Source organism: Cyprinodon variegatus, unplaced genomic scaffold (genome assembly GCF_000732505.1).
Source record: "Cyprinodon variegatus isolate N-32 unplaced genomic scaffold, C_variegatus-1.0 Scaffold96, whole genome shotgun sequence".
In the NCBI taxonomy this organism is placed as follows: Eukaryota; Metazoa; Chordata; class Actinopteri; order Cyprinodontiformes; family Cyprinodontidae; genus Cyprinodon; species Cyprinodon variegatus.
Window position 1 is genome coordinate 2,929 of NW_015150549.1, and position 22,364 is coordinate 25,292.

Consider the following 22,364-nt stretch of genomic DNA (forward strand, 5'->3'; position numbering starts at 1 on the left):
TGCTAAAAAAGAATGACAGTTTAAGTAACTTTGAACTTTGCAGTTGTAAAATGAAAAAAACAAGAAAAAGATCAATGGGCACAGATGCTTTTCCATAACTCTTCAGTTTGTCAAAGTATGATTGCGCCAGATCTTCAAATTACCCCAGACAATCTAAAGATACATGTACAGATATACTGATTGTCTTGAGGTGATAAAATGTTTACATACTAGCCTCTGTGTGAGTTGTTTTTTTTTTTCTGTATTGGCATTTTAGGGTTAGGAAATGCATGGATGATGCAACTTGACTCATTGGAGTTGCAGCAAAAGTGGACTCTTAGCTACCTGGATATTTCTTTAGCTTTTTACTTCTCAAAGTACTTCACAAGACTTTCCCTGACCTATCGAAGTGATTTCGTTGACTAAGGTTTAAAAGTGAATGAATATAAATGGCCATGTAAAAACAAGGCATCAGCAGGTCTGTATACAAAGTACAAAAGCTGACACACCCCAACAAACTGCTCTTTCTACTGAAATAGTAAAATCATTGTAAAAACTGCAGTATTTACACAAATTTAGACTCCTGCTACTACCTTAATAATTTTGCATAGAAGCTTTAGCCCTTGTGTGTATTTCATTTTGTAAAATAAGCAACCTGTTAGTGACCAGCATGCAGATTAGTAGTGATTAATATGAAAAAAATGAAGAATCAAATTTTCCGTCTTTTCCTCCCCCTCCAATTTAGATCCATGTATATGAAATATAAAGTATATTTGAGGTGCAGGTATTAGTTGGTATCTATTTTTCCTACATTTCTTTCTTTCTTTCTATGATGTTTTAGAGAGTCAGCATCACTGAAATAAAGCTGGTCCGGACTATGTTACAAATTTGCCAAAAATACATCCAGCAGTTGCTATGGACACTGGTAGGGTATGAAAAATATTTTTTGAAAGCATTTTAAAATTTGCTGAAATAATAATATTAAGATAATAATTAATATAAAGACGGAATATAAATGTTAAGCGGTAAACAATCATGATGAAATAATTTATTAATCACAAATAAACTAAGGATAAATTTAATACCTTTTTAAATTTTCATGGGGGAAAAAAGAAGAAACAAAATTGATTTTAACAACAAGAAATTTGTAGATGAAATGGTCAAAAGTAAAGCTCTTAAGGCTTATGTCCTAAACTTAATGTGGATGCAGTATTTTAAATTATCTGCACACCAGGCCTTTACCTCTATACTAACTTTTATACAAGAAGACCATCAGAGATGGCTTTATGGAGGTTTGCATTTTCAACTACAGCTAATATATTGTTTCAAGAATATGTATTAATTGCTAAATTTAACAGTATAGGGAATTAGGAACTTCCAGTTCTGGATTGTCAATTAGAAAATAAATGCCACCTTCATGGGTGAGAGAAATATTCCAGATAAGTTGTAGGAAAAAACAAAACAATACCTTTTTTTGTTAGTAGTACCGAATAAACTGAACAATTGTATCAAATGTGGTTCTCTGGTCAAGTAACTTATGTACTTTTTTTGTCTCTGTAGGATTCTGTCATCTGTTGGGTCACAACTTGATCTGAGGACACTTCGAGCTGTCAGGGTGCTTCGGCCACTTAAACTGGTGTCTGGAATTCCCAGTGAGTTGAGATGGATTTTATTATTTTATCTAAGAAAAAACAAACACCTGCCGCTATCTTTTTGTTTTCTTAATAAAGAATAATGTTTTAATTTTCCCATCCAGAATAGACAGTACACAAATTGTAAGAAATTCCTACATGTATTTTAGCAGTTTGGTAAATTTAGGTTTCGTTTGGTCCACCAGGGTATTTCTTTATCATTAGTTAAATATATTGTGAAAGATATTCTTGAATCTTTTAAAAGACCCTCCCTCTCCACTTAAAAAAAAAAAAATGCACAAGCATGCAAGAGCCCATTTCTCCTTGTGCACGCTCTGTTTAAAAGTTGCTGTTCTCATACCTCATACAAGCTTACTGTGCCGGAAGGTCCACCCTAACCCCTAAATTCCTCAATCACTATATAGAGCAGGGACTATATAGTGGACTTCATAATGAACTCGGTTAATTGACACTTTTTCTCTTACGACCCTCGGCCATTTTCAAAGAATCGCTGTGAGAAAGGTGAGCTTCAATGACAGGCTGAAACCGTAGCTCACCACACATATACGTCTGAAAGTGCGCATGCGCAGAAAAAGATAGCTAACCGAGGATGAGCACGTAGGACAACCTTACGCACACATATCACCAGAAATGTGATAACCACTTATTTAGCTGATCCACCCGGAAATAAAGATTGTCCTCTATACCTTTTAAGCATTAGAAAGTGGAGACAGACTTAAATATGACTAAGTAAGTGACTTAGTATTTAGCAATAAAAGTCAGCGTAAAATAGCACAGCTAACCAAGAAGATTTTTTGCACATTTCAGCTTCTTTTTTGTTGTTGTTTCAAGCTTCCTCTGAGTGTGTTGCATTGTCCTCCAGGTCTGCAAGTGGTCTTAAAGTCCATAATGAAGGCCATGATCCCCCTGCTTCAGATTGGCCTGCTGTTGTTCGTGGCTATCCTTATGTTCGCCATCATTGGCTTGGAGTTCTACATGGGGAAATTCCATACAACATGCTATGATCAAGTTACACGTAAGGATAAAGCAAAAATAATGATAACTGTATGAGCTGTCAGCAAAACGGTAAAAGACATGGCCACATCCTTTGTATTTTTGGTCAAATGTAAAAAAATTAAAATGAAACAGACCAGCAGGTGAGATTCTGTTGCATCTGTTTACTGAACTTGTCAGGATACAGTGATTTGCAACATCATTCAAAACTACTTAGCTTTATATATATATATATATATATATATATATATATTCTTTTTTTCTTTTTTTTTTTGTAGAGGAATTTTTGCCTACTCCTCTTTTCCGAATTGTTTTAATTAGGCCTCATGAATGAGTTTTCAAGTATGACCCATCTGTATAAAGTCAGGCCACACAACTTAAATATGACTTTTTCATTTTGTTGTTCTTTTTCTGAGACATTGAGAAGTGGACCTGTTTGGTGTGTTTTTATTATTGTATTGTGGTCAAATTTGAACTCAATTGAGTTCTAGCTCACTTTATGACAGGATCTTCACCTTTAGCTAATAAATAGTAACTGTGCATCAGTTATGACATTCACCCTGGTCTTTTGGGCTATCACGCTACCACCATGTCTTTTTGTAAATTCTTTATTAGTTACATGTCAGATGTTATTATTCTCTCATCATACACACTGTTTACTCTTCCTTATCCTTTGAATATTTCCTTAAAATCCTTGAGAAAATTTGTAAGTTTAAATGTTGTCTTTGCTTTTTTCTTACCTCCTATGGGAGTCATTGTTGTGCTTTCAGGGTATTTTTGAAGGTAATTGTGTTGTTTCATTTTTAATTGTTAATCAACATCTTCTTTGTCCAATTCTCTCTAATTAGGAGAGATAGTGGAGGAACGTCCGTGTGGTAACCATACTCCTTCCAGGCTGTGCCCCAATGGTTCAAAATGTGATTCTGGCTGGATTGGACCAAACTATGGCATCACCCAGTTTGACAACATCCTGTTCGCTGTTCTCACAGTCTTCCAGTGCATCACAATGGAAGGATGGACAGACATGCTCTACTACGTATGTCCAACAAAATAAAAGCTATACTATCATTTCAATTTGCAAAACTACTGTAAAAGTAATGAAAAAGAAAAAACTTGTCAGGTACTTCTTCGATTTTGAACAGGCAGCCAAGTTTTATTTTCCAATTATTTCCTTCCGCTTATATTTTTTAACTCTTCTTTTAATCAAACTGTCCAGCAGTTGAATATGTCATCCAGTGGTGAAATTGGGGATATTACACTCAAATGAACATTGCAATTAGCACCCCACTGCCTCAAGCACCAATTGGTAAATTATGCGTCAAAAAGCCTCAATATGCAGGTGTAACCATGTCACCAAAAGTGAATGAAGTTTCTACAAGCTGGCATTTACTGTGATAAAAAGCCAACATTTACTGCAGCGTTAAGCCCATATAAACCAACAATTCTGTACCAACATGATCTGCATATGTTTATACGATCTACTTTTATAGATTCTATGGTAACAAGCAACACTGTCCAATTAAACTTAATGAAGAAATTTTGCTTTACACTAATTTAGGTTGTACCGTTCACTTGTCAAGGAGAAACATCGTAACTTTGGTGTCTCTTGTAATATCTTTTCCTTCAGTAGCGTTTCTGCACTTAAGTGCAATTTTTTTCCCTTGTCGGCTTCTGTACTTTCAAGATGGTACTGTAGGCTGTCATGGCGCTTTGCAAAGAGGCGACCAGCCTTACATTCATCCTATTATTTAATACTTTACTTTTGAACATGTATCTGATCATTTGAGGAGGTAATAACTCACCAATAATAATGCCAATTTAAATACTGTACAGTCATTAATTTGAGGCGGACACTGTTACACAGTGTCCCAATATAATATAATGATAATAATAATATATTGGGACATATTTGTAGTCGTGTTACATCTACAGAATCCTAAATACGCTAAAGAAAAATCTGGTCCCTTCCACAAAAGATTCAAGAAAGTTGTGACTTCCAAATTAATTACAAATTTCAGCTTTTTTCCATTAACAAATATTTTAAATCTACTGAATAATCTTGCAATAGTTTTCAGCTATCATTACATTATTTATATCACTTTTTCAGATTTCACATTATAGTGCGGAACTTTTGGGTTTGGGTTTGATTTTCTATGATAATGATAATTCAGCTTTAAGTAGTCTAGATTAAAACAATGCTTAAATACTTTTCCTCCAATTTTCTCTCCTATTCATCATGAATGACCTCTTCCCATCTGCCCTTTCCTTGCTTTTTGAGATCTCTCGAGGCCTCTTTCTCTCTTTAGGTCTCTATTCTGGTCTGTCTATATTTAACATCTTTTCTGATGGATGAAGCCTGACTTCCACACTCACACATGCAGTCAGGAGGAAACCAATGAAAGTTTAATAGCCATGTGGCAGCTGGTATTGTGCCATCTGGATAAAGATAAACCTGACACATGTACACATCCCACAGCCAGTCAGCGACCAGGTGACAGAATAGTGTTATGGAAAGATAATATTGACTGTCCTTTATCTGATTGGTAGTTAAGTTTGTTTACTGGTAGAGACAAAAGCAAGACACTGCTTTTGTTTTCTCAATAATCAACCCAGTACATCAAGCACATTTAAATGGAAGATTAGCTGCAACATGATATTGCTCAGAGATTTTGGTTCATATATTTTTTTGTGAATTCAAACAGATGGCACCTGCTTTCAGGTTAGCCTTTCTGAACAAAAGGTTCCTTCTTAACAAATATCAAATATATATATATTTTTTTATTTACTTACATCTTATCACTTAAACAACTCTCTTTCATTTAATAGTCTTAAGATCCCTTGATTAACGGTGACCCAGATGAGTCAGGTCAAAAACAAAAGCCACAAAAAAGTATATAAATGATGCATGAGAAGAAATCACATACATGATGCTTAAAACATGTTAGAAATTTCATGTTTAATTTTGTGAAATCAGTTTTAAAAACATGATTAAAACATCCCGAGGTGGATGTGAAATGAAACATGTTTGTTTGGCTTAAACTCTTCAGTGCTAGATTGTACCCTAACAAATAGGGTATAAAATTGTCAAACCTGCTAATATAGAAGTTGATAATATATTATGTTTTATGTGAGACCAATTAAATTACATCTTTTATGGGAAACTGGAAAATATGTCCCATGTAAAACCTCAGGAATTGGATTGCACATATGAAATTTAAATACAGTACACACCATGTGTGAAACCCACACATCACATTTGTAGCCAACTGAAATACATAATATAATGTGAAACTCGTGAAATTAAATGTCCCATCTGAACCCAGAGTAATTGCCTGTTTCACATGAAAGCCCTGGAAATGTATATCTGATGTGAAGCTGATAGAATGATGTGCCCCATGTAAAAACTATTCAATAATATGACCATCTACTGGATAACATTTCTTACCTAAAACCCATTAAATTAACCTGTTGAATTGCATGTCTTACTCTAAAACCGTTTCAGTTTTTGTCCATATGAAACTCCATTAGTTAGATTTGATATACAGTATATCATATAAATCCATGGGAGTAGAAGTTATCTCTGCTTTAAAACATGAACCAATCATTCTTGCTATTAAACAATGTGTGGAATTACAAGTTAAGTCCCTCTGAAAAAGTGTAACACAAGTGCACAATTATTTGTTATTCATAGGTCAATCATTTCTTTTAGGAGAAGAGGTAATGCCATATGGTAGCTTGTGAGTGTAGCCGCTCACAATAACATGATAAAAGAATGCACATTTTTAAATCATCTTCTGCACCTTATATTAGTGATTAACATGGCTTGTGCACCTGGCTTTACCAAATATTCACAATCTTTGGTTTTGTTAATCATGACATGTCTGGACATATAATATGAAAAACTATTTTTTGAACCTCTTTCAGCTCTTATTGTTAATGTGAATTTAGTTTCGGACCTCACTGATAATAAAACCTACACACTAACCTGATAATTGCTGGTCACCTCTTAGGGTTTTTTTTTTTTGCTACATTTCTTGAAAGTGTGTATCTGAACCATGCTAGACTAAGATAGTCTAGGTAAGTTTCTTTAAATATTTTGACAGTATTTGAGCAAACGCTGTCTTAAAGTGGTGAAGAGCAACTGATGTGACGCACTGATGTGACTTGTCTCTTGCAGAGCAATGACGTAGAGGGCAGCATGTGGAACTGGATGTATTACATCCCCCTTATCATCATTGGCTCCTTCTTTATGCTCAACCTGGTGCTGGGTGTACTTTCAGGGTATCGTTTGAGCTTTTTCTTACTTATTTCACTTTGCTTCTTTACATTTAAGAATGTGTTTACATGCACACTTTGGAATATCGTGATGATTAGAGCAACTAGGAACATAAAGTAAATGTTCTCACAGTGAATTTGCCAAAGAGAGGGAACGGGTCGAAAACAGGAGTGAGTTCCTGAAGCTGAGGCGACAGCAGCAGATCGAGAGAGAGCTTAATGGATATTTGGAGTGGATCTGCAAAGCAGGTCAGTTCATGCTTAAAAACACATTGCTCCTGATAGACAAAACTCAGGGATCTGCGTTTACATCTATGGGCCATTTTCTTTTACAGAGGAGGTAATTCTGGCTGAAGAAGATGCCACCGGAAACTTTGATGGTAAACACAAGTCTGTCTTTGACAGTCTTTGTCTTTGGGGTGGGGGGGCAACAGAACTGTATAAAGAACCACAATTGGTAATATTTGTTCAACTTTTATTTATTTAATCTCCAAAAGTTGGTATATAACTGAATGTGTTGTTTCAGTGGAAATATGAGGAGTAATTCAAATGTGAAAATTAATAAATAAGCAAAGGTACTTTAGCACTTTAGACTGACCTCTCAGAAATTAATGGATATAAAAGACATTTTGCCTTTTTTTGTGTCTTTCTAGGTTCGAGACGAAGGCCAACTATCAAAACCAGAAATAACAAAACAGAGCTGCTAAATCAAGAGGAAGGAGAAGACAACATAGGAGATGCAGTAGGTAAGAAAGTTTGAAAAATGTATGATTCATTAAAGATGTCGATAAACTTTAAAAAATAGAAGCAAATCAGCCTTCCAAAAAGTTTTCTTCTTTTTTTTCTTCTGGATATTATGCTCCTTATTTTTAAACTGTGGGTGATGTATTGCCTTCTTGCCTATAGGCTTTGCTCGCTCTAGCATTAAGAGCGGTAAGGACGGCTCTAACTACAGCAAAAAAGAGCGCCGATTGCGATTCTTCATCAGGAAGATAGTGAAGACACAGGCTTTCTATTGGACAGTGCTCTGCCTTGTGGGCCTCAACACCATCTGTGTGGCCGTGGTGCATTACGACCAGCCGGAGCTTCTTTCCGACTTTCTCTGTGAGTAAATACAAAGACTGGTTCTAATCTACACTGGTGCAAATCCACAAGGCGCAGTATGAAAAAAAACTTTTCCACTGTTATACTACGGTAAAAACCAAACAGTTGCTTTTCCCTGTATTGCAAAACTGAGCAGTAATTATACTTCTCACATATCTCTTATTGTGTGTTTTACAAATAGGGCTTAGGATTACTTACGGTTTGAAGGTCAGGGAGGAGACGAACCAGTCAATGTGGAGGAGATAAATGAAAATATTTGTCATAATATAATATAATATTTGTGACATTCTCCAAAATGTGCAATTTATCAAACAACGCAGAGTCTACACCTTATGAACAAAGGACATTCTTTTGAGGACCAGAATGTTCACATTTTGGACAAAGAAGACAGGAGGTTTGAAAGGGGTGTGAAGGAAGCCATTTATGTAAAGAGAGAAAAACCAACATGAAACAGATGGGGTGGACTCCAGCTCTCAAAAACCTGCAACGCAGCGATAGAGTTGATTCCTTCCCGCTATCATAATCTATCAAATACAACAATGAATAGCTGTAATTTGTTAATAAAGTTTTCAAATCAATTCAGAGACAAATTAATGTGCGGAACTAATACAATGAATATGATTAAAACCTTTTTTTTTATATACAGTATATATCCTTCAGAAGGTTTGCTTTCCTAAAAAAAGATGCAAAAGTGTTTGCATTTGGAATTTAGCAGAAAGCGTGTGCAAACCATTTTTTGCCAGTGTTTTTAAGCAATGTTCAGATCGTATTTAATGACCAAACTGCATAAATTTGTGCAACTGTAAATATTTATAACGTGCAAAAACAATATTCCTAATTGTAAACTCAACAGTTTTGGGGTCTTTTCTAGTACTCCTGAGAGTCAGGCGCAAACAGACATGCAAAAATATTATTTTTTTTAAACATGCAAAAATATTATTATTGCTGCTACAAAGAAGGCTTTGGTACGATGACAGAAGATAGAGACGGTCTGTGCACATGCAAATATAATTAGAGAATCAGAAATAACAATATTAAAAGAATATTAATAAATACAAAAACGTCTATATACATTAATGCAGCAGAAAATCTGAAAACTCTTTATCCAACTAAACCATATTAAAAAAATACTTAAATATTTCTGCATTTTTTTTAAAGGTTTTATCTCTTCACAACAGGAATGTTTTTCCATTCATGCATCCATCCATTTTCTCCCGCTAAGTCCTTGTCAGGGTCGCAGTGGGGCCGATACCTATCTCCGGCAGTCAATGGGCGAGAGGCGGGGTACACCCTGGACAGGTCACCAGTTTGTTGCTGAGCAACACAAAGACACGCAAAGATACACAACCATGCACACACACACACACACTCACACCTAAGAACAATTTAGAGAAGCCAATTAAACTAAAAGTCGAGTTTTTGGACTGTGGGAGGAAGCCGGAGTATCCAAGGAAACCCACGCATGCAAGGGGAGAACATGCAAACTCCATGCAGAAAGACCCCAGGCCAGGAATCAATCCTAGAACTTTTTGCTACAGAAGGTTCTAGGTACAGGGCAACAGTGCTACCCATTGCTCCACCTTGCAGCCCTTGATTTTTTTCTCCTCCCTTAGTTTAGTCAAGCATAACTGTGCACAAAGTGTAGCCAAGTTTTACCATTCATAGCACTTTATTTGCACAGTCAATATTAGTTAGTATTATGAGCTGCATCTCTGTGGCTTAGAACCTCACCTTTCTGTTATGGCCACCCTTAAACTATCTGTATAGAATGCAAACTGCTAATTTTATGGGCGGAACTAAACTGGTTTTTACATCTTAACCAGCAACATGCCCACTTATTGCACTTTCTAACAAAATAACACATGCAGTTTAACTCCCATATTTGGTAGTTTTAATGATTAGACTTAAAAACTAAAATTTAGAGAAACATAAAGATAAATCTTAGCATTGATTTAAAACCACGGTCAGTGTGTATTGACCAATCCTAGAAAATAACTGAAATAATTTTACATTCTGTCAACCAACAATTTACCATAATATCTGATCAAATTTGACTCATTTTAATTTGCACAGAATTTATTTTTTAAAGTGAAACTAAATTATTTCCAACTGTGCTCAAAAGTGTCTATCATATATTTTTCGTGAGTTTGTGATATATAAGTTAGTTGAATATAGAAAGTGGTTTATTAAGTTACAATGATCTGAGCTTCTTTTGTTATGATGTAAACTACCATTACTGAAAAAGATCTGAAAATCTGAAGATATAATTTATTATTCTACACAAAATGAAACCATAATGCAGAAGCAACACAAAAATTCACCTGTAATCGATCTACAGAACCTCATGTTGATAGACTGTACCTCAAGGACAGTCTATGAGAATTTTATTGAGATTCGTAATATAATTGAATCACAGAATTACAAAGTAACAAGAAATGTAACAGGAATTCCACTTATTTTTAATGTTGTGAATCTAAAAAAGAAATAAGTTTTTATAAAGTGACTGCCTTTGTTTCTTAGTTTTTATTTTTTTACCAAAATGATCTTCACCCAACTGATATGATGTGCTATTCTTACCCAAACCATCAGCATATCACATTATATTACGCTCCTTTTGCATTTAAATAAAAAAAAAAATATGTTTGTGTTTAAGCACAGATACTAAACTAAGACACTTTTTTGTTACACTTGAACTGTAAAAACAAAGTTTAAATAGAGAAACTGTTTGCTTTGATATTGTTTTTCCACTTAATGTTTTAAAGTTTGCTTTCTCTACCTGCAAACAAAACTTCACTTTTCTATGCATCTTTTTGGGATAAAGCTCAACAATTTACAACATTCACAACATTTTGCACCTTTTTTTATACTTTTATTTTGCATATCATAGCAAGACCATTTTACACTTTTTAGTCTATTAGTTATTTTTTATTGTTTTGATATAATCTAACTCCTAAAATGTACCTCTTAGCTAATTTAATAGCTCAACAAAAAATATAAATAAATAAAAAAAATTGTTTTGCAACTTTTTCAACTGTAGCTGAGGTCTACCATATTATTTATCCTTTTAATGTCACAGATATGTTGGTATTGACATAAAAAGCGACACTCAGCAGAATCACCTTGTTGTCTCTGGCTGCTGTCCAGCATCATTAGCATATGAAGCTGTACAGTACTTCCTCATGGAGTCCATTCATCACCGCACTGTCATACACACTTCCACGCAAGCCACAATTGACTTCTACTCCTTTCAGTCTCTGCGTCTCACACATACACACTAGTCTCTGACTGTAATTTATACCATTCCTACATTTATTCTTGCTTGTTCTAATATTATCTTACATTTACAGTATGTTTCTATGCTACTGGTTTATAAAAATTCTCTCCTCCTTAACTTCTTCCTCTTTTGCACTCTTAATGTTTTCCTATCCTCTCTCCTTCCTTTTCCTGTTCTTCCCTCCTGCAGTCTATGCAGAGTTCATATTCCTCGGTTTGTTCATGTCTGAGATGCTGATCAAGATGTATGGTCTGGGCATCCAGCCCTACTTCCACTCCTCATTTAACTGCTTCGACTGTGTGGTGAGTGCTCCAGCGTTTTCACAAACCTACACAAAAGCCATGACTTCATAAAAAAGAAAAGTAAAAAAAGACTGCGAATTTTAAACCAATCCGACTTGAATTTTGTGAATTAATTCTCGCAAGTAGTGTTGCAAAACAGTGTACTTTCAGTTTAATGTAATATATTGTATCTCTTCTGAGTAGTTTATTTTATTTTTGAAATTACAAAGCAAATTAACTAGTAAATGCTCTCTTCACTTTCTAAGATGTCTTGAGCTACTTGAACTGTTACCTTGACTATTTTAGTAGATCCCTTTTAAGCCTCCTACAATTCCACAAACAAGATTGAAATAGTTATGTTCTTGCTGTGCGAGTAAAGTATGGTTTCAGTGTACACAACTATTATTCTCTGTTTCTTTTGCAAAAGTAATACGTTTGGTACATTTGAATCACAAATGAGCTTTTGGAAAAGTGTAGCATAGGGAGACTTTTGGGTTTATATGGCTAAAACACTGCTGATTTATCCTCTCTGCAGCCTGCACTAAATAACCACAGTGGAAATGTATGTTTGCTTGTTTTTTGTGTGTGTGGGATTACAGGTAATTGTTGGCAGCATCTTTGAGGTTGTGTGGTCCACCATAAAACCAGGCACGTCATTCGGCATCAGTGTGTTACGAGCTCTCAGGCTGCTGCGCATCTTTAAAGTTACCAAGTAGGTCTCGCTCCTTTTTTTAAACTTCATTCTGCAAACAAAACATCAGTGTGATGCTGGAGATACTTACAGTATAAGATCAGTTGTAATCACGGTATTTATGTCATTTTAGCTCTTATTCGGCTATTTCTTTTGGAAAATTTACAAATGTTTTTGGCTCATATTACACTGAATGGTGCATATATTATATCGAATGGTGCATGGAATCCTAATTTTGGTTTCTGGGAGCATAAGAAAGAAACAGTTTTTTCTGAAGCAATAAGTCTTGAGTTTAATAGCCTGTTTTCATTTCATAGCAATACGTAAATAATATTTTCTTTTATTTGAGATTCCAAATCTCCAAATCCAAACCTTTTAAAAGTTTAAGAGACACTAGGAGACACTTTGCTATGGTGGTTTTATAAAGGGCTATGGAAGCGCAGACCTTGACTTTACCTACCCAAAATGTTTAACCTTTACTATCTTTAGATTATAAAACAGATTGCATTGAAATTTTGAAGTCTTAAAGTCTAAATGATACAAGCTAAGTGTCATACAAGGAGAGTAAAAACCAAAAACAAATATCAGACTGAAGTAAAAGCTAAAATAAATAAAAGATACCACAAGTATTACAGGTTTATTTTAGGAAAGAGTAAATATTAGAAAACAAAAAAAAAAGTGACAGGATGAGGAGAAGAAGCTGGGAAGGTTACAGAAACTTGCTGGAGAGACGATGCTATTAAGGCCAAAACATCATGGGAAAGTAATGTGTCAAGGTGTTCTTTAGTTATGAAATATTCAATTTAAAGAACACCTTGATAGTGGGTCATTGATACTTTATGTATTTTCCTTTACAAAAATTCTCTGCACGTCTTAAAAAGCTCCTTTTCCTCCTCAGGTACTGGGCGCCACTTAGAAACCTGGTGGTTTCTCTCTTGAACTCCATGAAGTCCATTGTCAGCTTGCTCTTCCTCCTCTTCCTCTTTATTGTGGTCTTTGCTTTGTTGGGGATGCAGCTTTTTGGAGGACAGTAAGAATCAATGCAAAGCTTACAGATGCCTAATTTAAGGGGTCATTATTGTATGTCTGCTTTGTTCTGTTTGCTCTAACTTACATGGTATTTTGATCTCCTTAGATTCAACTTTGAAAGTGGAACCCCGCCGACCAATTTTGATACTTTTGCAGCAGCAATCATGACTGTGTTTCAGGTAAAAAAAAAAAAAAAAAAAAGCTCCTGGTAGTTCCTTTTTTTTTTATTATAATAAAAGACATTTATATCTTTATAGTTTTATTTGTGATGGGAATCTGTCATTGAAAAGAAAATACAATCCAGTTTTACAGCAACCTCTTCAGTAAGTCCCTGTCACACCTTGTCGATTTAGCCAGCGTATGCCCGACGTCCCAGAATATCCTAAAACGCTGGCATATGCTGAACTTTCTTTTTTTTTCAATGTTGGGTGTGTTCATAGCGTATTCATAATGAGTCCAGAATTTATGTCCAACAGCAGCCTAACTTATGCATAGCGCACGGTAGCGTAATGCCCATTAAATGACGCACAAGCATCAAGTTACTCACCTTATAGGTAACTTACACTTAACGTATGTCAACGACCAGATAACTTACCTGTAACTTATGCCCCATGTATGGCATATGCTGGCATATGTCGGGAAATTTTAGGCATGCTCAAAATTTCTCGACGTACTTGTCGTATGTCAATGTGAACCAGCGTGCTTCAACGTGCTCATAACTTATACAAAACGTACCCATAACTTTCAACGTATGCCAGAGTTTTTGCCAAATTTTTGGTACATCAGGCTTATGCTAGTCCAAATTGTCAAGGTGTGCAAGGGGCTTTATATTTGCAAAGCCTTTCAGAGGTGTCAAGGCGTTCACATTTTCACGGTACAATCACAAAGCTAAATGTATTTTATTAGAATTTAATTTAAAGGACCAACACAGAGTAGTAAAACGTTTTGAAGTAGAAGAAAAATTATGCATCTACTCATTAAGTTCAAGTAATATATAAGATCAGCTTGTAGTTTGCAGCAAGCCATATGGAGGACACAGCAAACACACAGGGGAAACTGGAAGTCACCAGAAGATGAGATAAAAATCTAACTTTCATCTGTAAACAAAACATGTGTTTAGTGGAAACATAACACCAAATATGACCAGGAATCCACCGTCTCTTTCATGAGACATGGTGGACTTAGTGTCATGCTCTGAGGGATGCTTGATAGGAAGATAGATGGGGCACTTTTGCCATAGATTTGAGATTAAGGTGGGGGTTTGCTTTCCAGCAGAAAGATACCTTAGATATACTCCTGGAGCTGAACTGGAATGAGAGTTTCAAAATGATACCAGCATGAATAGCATAGAGACCAATTAAAGGCACAGAAATGTGTGGTTGCAAGATAATATGTAATGGTCAGGGTGTCTGAAAAACACAATGAGTGATTTAGTTGCCATTAAAAACCTAAACCTGCAGGTTTATGAGGGATCAGTTGGTTAATTCTGATTCCTATGCTTAGGAAAGTCCAAAGTCATTTCCTTTAGAAACCAAATAAAAAGAATTTAATGTAAATGTTCATTTTAAGAAAAGTTATATGTGAAATTCATTGCATTCCTCTACCATTGAACTTTTTAGCAAAAAAATGATTTCATCAAAGAAAACATTAATTGATTCATTATTATACGCTAAACAATTGATATCTAACCATTTCTACAACATCATCAAACGTTTTGCTTCAGCTGTTGATGTAATTCAGTGGGGCATATTTTTTCTTAAATAGGTGGGAAAGAATCGGTGGGCTTAATCAATATTAGCTGTGATGAGAGGATGATATTTATGGATCATATTTATATTTCAAAACAAAAAGTCATTAAGTACATTAAGTGTAATTAAACTATGATCTTTATTGGAGATAAAGTTCCACATTTTTTTTTCTTTGTTTTTTTTTTTATTTTATTTATCCTTTATTTAACCAGGTAATAGATAGGCATCAAAATTACATCACATCATTACATACGTACAAAGCCACATTTTTTTATTTTGTTATATATTTTTTTCACTCTGACTCTTAAGTTATCAACAGAAAATATAAATTCCTCTTCTTTTTTCTCTTTAGATCCTGACAGGAGAGGATTGGAATATGGTGATGTACGATGGCATTGAGTCACAGGGAGGAGTAAACGACAAAGGAATGGTGTTCTCCATCTTTTTCATTGTCCTCACACTATTTGGCAACTGTATCCTGCTTCACACTTGCAGACACTAAAATGTACATTTTAAGTATGGAGGAAATCCTGCAGACTTAAATAAGTTTATTGTTTTGGTAAAATCAACTACTATAAGCTCTTCTGAGTGAAATATGTTGTTGTTATTTAGGCTATCCCTTAAAACATATTTATACTGATCGTTTGAATTTTTTTCATTGTCTTTATTCGGTAGTTATCCTAATAATCCATGGATAACAGGTGTGCTTATGATTTGTTCTCCTTCATTTCTCTTGTTGCATTTAGTTATTTTTATCTCCAGCTTTTTAAAATGATGCAGTTTTCCCTAACTACCTCCTGAAAGACACACTGCTGAATGTCTTCTTGGCTATCGCTGTTGACAATCTGGCTAACGCCCAAGAGCTTACCAAGGTATGGGGCAACTTCTTATTAATATTATTGTTTAATTTGCCCCTTTTTTCTATCCAGTATTAAGGGATGTGTGGCACTGTTTCTAGATGTACAGCACCATTTAACAATTTTAACATTGATGGCTTGTTTTATAGGACGAAGAAGAACAAGAAGAGGCAGCAAATCAAAAGACAGCACTACAGAAGGCTAAGGAAGTGGCAGAGGTTAGCCCGCTATCTGCTGCAAACCTGTCAATTGCTGCGTAAGTACACACACTTAATGTCAGTGAGCACAGAAATACATTATGAATGTAGATCTGTTTAAAACAGGGAGGCGCTTCCCAGGAATTTAAAATATCTACATTTTTGTCAGTACGTGAATGATTAAAAAAAAGAAGGAAAGAAAACTAGTACTGATGTATTTCAAGTATTCATTTCTGCTGAATTGGGCGATTATGGGTAACAGTTACTACTAGACCAAACATTCAGCTTCTCAGACAATAGAATATTAGATAAGACCAATGCACAATTGTTATTAATACATAAATGTTATGGTAATGATTGGATTGATTTTAGTGATGATGCTGCCAGCAGTTGCATGTTGACTTATAAATAAAATTCACCATTATGTTAAGGGATGGTATAAATCACAGTTATCTTTATGGGGAAATGTGCAATCTAGGGCTGGGCAAGTAATTGCATTTTAAATATAATTGCAATTTAAGAAACTATAATTTTGAAATCACATAGGGACTCAATTTTGATCACGTTACATTTAACAAGACTAAGAGTCTAATTATTTCCCACTCTAGCCCTTTAAATGGGCATTATATGTTTAAAGTTGGTTTACTTCCATTAAAAAGGAAATAAACTTCCTGCTAGCACGCAGATCTATGCATGAAAGTAGAAAAAAGCACTTTTCTAAAAAAAAAAAAAATGTTAAGATTGCAATTAAGTCCTACCATAATGGACTTTGTACAAGCTAGCTTTTAAGGAAAAAAAAAAATAATGAAACCCTGGACTAAAACATCTACATGGTTCAAATTTGGTTGAAAATAATCATTTTATTTTTTGTAAAATCGATCTATTAAAATTACAATTTTTACAAAACATAATGATCTTTTTGTTTTTTACCAGTAAATATTTTGCTGCTTATATTCAAATAAATTCAGAAAAAAACATTTTGTCAGTTTTTTTCTGGCTGGAAAAAAAAGCTTAAAATGAATATAAAAGGCCTGCAGAAAAAAAAGAAGACATTTTTATTGGTTTGGTTTTTCCATATATAAAACTGCATAAGGAATCATAATGTGTGCAAAATGTATCTAGATTTGGTGAAAGGACAGAGATAACATTATGGTTCGATCTGGAAGCAGAATCCTTCAAACCGTTCAATCTAACTGACTCTCTCGGTCAATGTCCAAACCTCTATAGAAAGAAGCCCACTATCAGTCATACTATAAACTTTTGGCAACAAGTGCATAAAAAAGGGTTTAGCTCCTTTCTCAACACACCTATTAATTATCAAAGACAGGAAGTAAGACCTTTATTCGGAAAGACTGGTTCTCTTGAGAGATAACCCACCGACCAAAATTTGGTTGAAAACCGAAAGGTGGAAAGCCGTAATTTTCAGATCACTAAAAAGACGTTGGAAACAGGGTTTGCAACGTCTTATCAACATCTATTATTGGTCTCAAGTGGGACTAAATCAGATCAACCAAACACAGCCCAATTTTCAACAAATATTTCTGGACAAAATCAAGACTATAGCCACTTTCCCTTTGAAAATCTGGGTTTTTTAAAAACCAGATTGACCCGCTTAGAGTCGACCTTCGGCTCTTTTCCCATTTTAATGGAAAAGCAGAGTCTGACCACCTGCTGGCAAGCTGATGACACCATCATGCTGGGTGAGCATTGGCGATGTTGACAGTGACACGCAAATCAGGGAAGTAAATAATGGAGAGCAACATGGGTTGGAGCCAGAGTATAGTTCGTATTCTTTATTATTTTGGTCTGTCTATCGACATCACATCAAGTTAGCATCCTTTATAGTTTCCTGGTGAAGGACAGTAGCCAGGTCAATGTGGATTAGAGAAAATATGGGAGAAATAACTCAAGACAAGTTAAAGAAGATAAAATTAATTTTACAATATGGTAGAAAATATGCTCAGTGGTATTAGAGATGTCAGATCTAAATTGATTCAATTGAAAATATACAACATACTCTACTGGACTCCTGTCCAGATGCAGCAGGCAGGGTTTTCCAGCTCACATTTACGTTGGAGGCGTAACTTAGAAAGCAGGGATTTTGTTCATATGCTTTTTTAGTGCACATCCTTAAAAAACATGTTGGCAGATGGAGCAAACCAGTAATATATTAAAAGAAAACATAAAGCCAGGACCCTCCCGGTGCATCGTGAACCAGGTACAGTTGCTAAAAGATAAATTGCTACATAGCCCCAGTAATGGCAAAGAGTCGGAGGAAACTTTACCTCTTCAACGAGATATGAGAATCCTTTAAAGAAAAAAACCAAACAAAAAAGAACAGGTACAGTAAAAATGAAAACAGTTATCAAATTGCGTAGACTGGCGAGCAGGATGGATGGGATCCGAAGAAAGCACAGGGGAGAAGTAGAGGGTGTAAGAAAAAAATTAACAGAATCATGCTTGTTTTTATTTCAACTGTTTTGAATGCCTTCAGCGGTTACGTAGGATTGATTCTGGAGATGCTTGCTTGTTTATTATTGTTTATATCTTTTATAATATGGCAACAAGAAACAGATGTTTTCTCTTCTTTGAAAACATGTCGAATACATAAAAATGTTGCATGATTCCTACTTGTCTAGCAGAGCCACACTGGCGACCTCAATGAAGAAGGTGGGCCTCAATACAAAAAAAGCCAGTTTCTACCAGTCATTTAAGATACTCTCCCTGTTCTTTGAAGCGCTCCAGCTATCATCATAATCCTCATCACCATGCAGGAGTCCAAAACAGCTCGCCTGGTCAGCCAGGCCAACAACGACCTTAACGACTTTCTTTTCGGAGGCATGGTCCAGTAGTGGGTTTTGCAGGCCAACATTGATTCCCCATTACTAAGGGGTGGACTTCATTTTTTTTTTGTTTTGTTCAATTTGCATATTTCTAAGGCATAACAAGGGCATAACAAGGCTTTTGTTTGTGCCACTCTACAAGCCTGGAACTCAAAGTCAAGACATTTTGAATTGAGAAAGGTTTCTGAATGGGAAACGAAACGTCTTCAAACCTGGAAAACAAAGTCCAGTGATTTTTTTTTTAATACTTTTTTTGAATGAATATGCCCTGGGTGACTGAGAATCTTCACCAGCATACTTCCCCCTTCTGATATTTACGACGGAGTATTAGGGCCACACATGAAGAGAAAAAATATTTTTGCCCTGATGAGATTAAACTCGACGTGTCGACTTTAAACTCGCCATTCCGAGAATAAAGTTGAAATGACTGACATGTTCTCAAATTCATAACTGTGAGCCTGGGTAAGCATATGGAAAGACGTTACCGGTACGTTAGGCCACCGCTTCCTGTGATGATTATACAGTTGCAGCACGTCAAAGACTTCCTTCACTCTTAAAACACAGACTGCAGCTGTGGAGCGCGGTTGCTCTTTTCTCCAAACTTTGAAATGTCGAGATTAAAGTCGCCACGATATATATCAACTTTATTCTCGAAATGGCAACTTTATTCTCGAAATGGCGAGTTTAAAGTCGACAGGGCGAGTTTAAAGTCGACACGTCGAGATTAAACTCAACGTGACATTTCAACTTTATTCTCGAAATGTTGAGTTTAATCTCGTCATGGCAAAAATATTTGTTCTCTTCATGTGTGACCCTAATACTCCGTCGTAGATATTCACTCCGCAAAGATACTGATTTTTAATTTCCTAAGTAGAACCTGACACTTTAGCATTGAGCCTAAAATACCAGTGCCTGGTTTATGATGGTGGTATCACTGTGCTTGAATGTCCAGTAAGCTCTACTGATCTCATCAAATGAAGAATCAGGCTAATATTTTGCAGGAGGAAGATGTAGACTATTCGCCTTACCTACTCTTATTAATTTCAAACAAGACACGAGTCATTAAAAAATTTTTTTTTTCTTGTGCCATCTATCTACATAGTATGTTAATTCCATCTTTAAACTGATTTATTTAGATCAATTAACTGCATGTGTTGAGATGCACCTTCGTGGAAATACAGTTACAACTAAATGTGCATTTTTTATGAAAAGTCTTGTGTTTCTATCTACATTGCTTTACATGCATTTGCAAACAAAAATCTCTTTGACTAAAACATTATGCACATGTACTGTACAGAAAAGCCAGAAAACACGTGTAGTGTAATTCTTTTACAGATGCCTCTCATCAGAAGTGATTGGCAGGCATTCACAAACACACAAAGTGACACATTGTCCTATAAAATGTGATTAGGCAATTGTTCCCTGAGTGAAAAGAACAGATTCAGGGCTTTGTGGAGTGTAGAAAAGCGAGAGGCGGAAAGTCTAAACTCTGTTCCTTGCTGAAGATAAATGCTGACAATAGGACACATCAAAACACAGCTCAAATAAACCTGCTGCCTCTTTCAAAGTCACTTCGAAGGCTCTTCAGGCTCTGTAGTTAACCAAGGCTTGGACTGCAAGATTTGAAGTAGCTTGTTACCCACATTAATTTGTTGCTGTAAAGAGTGGAAACAAGGAAGCCCTAGAAAATAAGTGTTCTTTTAAGAACAACTCTCACATATTGTGCAGTACTTTATGAAAATCTTTGAGATTTTCAGCACATCACTATTTATTCTGCTGTTTTTACTTACCTCTCTTTTTTTATTGGCTTCTGTTTGACTTTTCCCCCTTGCAACATTTTTATCTTATCTGCACATTATTTTATCCCCACGTCTCCCAACAGAAAGGAGCAGCAGAAGAACCACATCAAGGGCAATAAGTCTGTGTGGGAGCAGAGAACCAGTGAGATTCGGCGCCAGAACCTGATGTCAAGCCGTGAGGTGCTCTACAATGAGCTGGAACAGGATGACTGGAAGGTGGGAGGCGAGGGAGAAGAGGTGGGTAGTAACCTGCACACTGCCCCCGTCCCCAACATCAAATATATCTACCTTTGCAGCCTACTCCTGATTAGACAGTAGCCATTATAAAATTTTGACAGTGTCATATGTTAAGCAAAAAATTCACGGTAACAAAGTGATTGCAGCTCTAAATTGAGTTATTTTTTTAATGTTGGAATTAAAAAAGAAGGGAAAAAAAGATTAAATGTTTGCATGATTTCTAAAGCATAATCTCTAGCCATAGTCATCGTTACTTGTTGGTAGATGCTGTTTCTTTCACTTTTAGAAGCAACACAAATAAAAAGTATGAACAAATACACACTAAGTGCACAGCTACAAAGCAATTTGGTATTTTCACTTTTCCCTTAAAACTAATCAAATATGTAACCCAAAAACTTCAAAATACTGTGGCTGATAGCTTGTTACTACAGTAACACAATCACCAAGATGCATCGGTAGCTGGTTGGTAGTATTCATTTCTCTATTGCCTCACATTAAAGGTAGTTTAAATTTCAAGACCCCAAAAACTTTAGCTTGAATTTAGCAAGGTAATGTATTTTTAGATCGATGATGCTATCATTGTTGCTGCATTATTTCCTCTGGTTTCCACTGTACAAACACACGTAGGGCAAACTTTTATATACAAGGTGTTGACGTCTGTGTTTTTGCATTGGACTAGGTAGTCTCAGTTAAAGTAGTTGACTTTAACTAGTTTACTAATGCGTTTCATAGCTTAGCAGTGTGTACAGTACATGGTGCCCTTTCTGAAAGGGCTAAAAATGGCGGAGGAATGTTCTGAGCTCTCCCCTCGCTCACTTCTTTATCTATTATACAACCTTTAGCAGCTACCCAACTGAATACACTGCAAAGACAACATACTTAACGTTCGAACTGGTAAACTTTGTTATTGGACTGATTCAAAGTGGAAAAGTGTTCTGTGGTCTGATGAGTCCACATTTCAAATTGTTTTTGGAAACTGTGGACGTCGTGTCCTCCGGACCAAAGAGGACAAGAACCATCCGGACTGTTAAGGGCTCAAAGCTCAAAAGCCCACATCTGTGATGATATGGGGGTGCATTAGTGCCCAAGGCATGGGTAACTTACACATCTGTAAAGGCACCATTACTGCTGAAAGGTTACATACAGGTTTTGGAGCAACATATGCTGCCATCCAAGCGACGTCTTTTTCATGGATGCCCCTCCTTATTTCATCAAGACAATGCCAAGCCACTTTCTGCACGTGTTACAACAGCGTGGCTTTGTAGCAAAAGAGTGCGGGTACTCTCCTGGCCTGCCTGCAGTCCAGACCTGTTGAAAATTTGTGAGGCATTATGAAATGTAAAATACGACAACGGAGAGACCCCGACTGTTGAAAAACTGTACATCAAGCAAGAATGGGGAAGAA

The 22,364-nt window shown here is 35.8% G+C and overlaps 1 protein-coding gene across 17 annotated transcripts in view; it reads left to right on the forward strand.

The window, feature by feature from the left end:
• The first annotated feature begins 1,544 nt into the window (after nucleotides 1-1,544).
• LOC107084276 (voltage-dependent P/Q-type calcium channel subunit alpha-1A-like) overlaps nucleotides 1,545-22,364 on the forward strand; it is a 105,141-nt gene continuing 84,321 nt past the window's right edge. For all 17 annotated transcript variants that reach the window (XM_015374044.1, XM_015374052.1, XM_015374053.1 and 14 more), the window contains exons 1-16: nucleotides 1,545-1,631; nucleotides 2,494-2,646; nucleotides 3,473-3,660; nucleotides 6,802-6,905; nucleotides 7,033-7,148; nucleotides 7,235-7,279; nucleotides 7,553-7,645; nucleotides 7,806-8,003; nucleotides 11,467-11,579; nucleotides 12,158-12,270; nucleotides 13,148-13,279; nucleotides 13,385-13,457; nucleotides 15,379-15,499; nucleotides 15,831-15,898; nucleotides 16,033-16,139; nucleotides 20,806-20,959. In XM_015374044.1, the coding sequence (XP_015229530.1) occupies nucleotides 2,520-2,646; nucleotides 3,473-3,660; nucleotides 6,802-6,905; nucleotides 7,033-7,148; nucleotides 7,235-7,279; nucleotides 7,553-7,645; nucleotides 7,806-8,003; nucleotides 11,467-11,579; nucleotides 12,158-12,270; nucleotides 13,148-13,279; nucleotides 13,385-13,457; nucleotides 15,379-15,499; nucleotides 15,831-15,898; nucleotides 16,033-16,139; nucleotides 20,806-20,959 (1,752 nt within the window). In that variant the 5' untranslated portion in view covers nucleotides 1,545-1,631; nucleotides 2,494-2,519. The remainder of the gene's footprint in view (nucleotides 1,632-2,493; nucleotides 2,647-3,472; nucleotides 3,661-6,801; nucleotides 6,906-7,032; nucleotides 7,149-7,234; nucleotides 7,280-7,552; nucleotides 7,646-7,805; nucleotides 8,004-11,466; nucleotides 11,580-12,157; nucleotides 12,271-13,147; nucleotides 13,280-13,384; nucleotides 13,458-15,378; nucleotides 15,500-15,830; nucleotides 15,899-16,032; nucleotides 16,140-20,805; nucleotides 20,960-22,364) is intronic.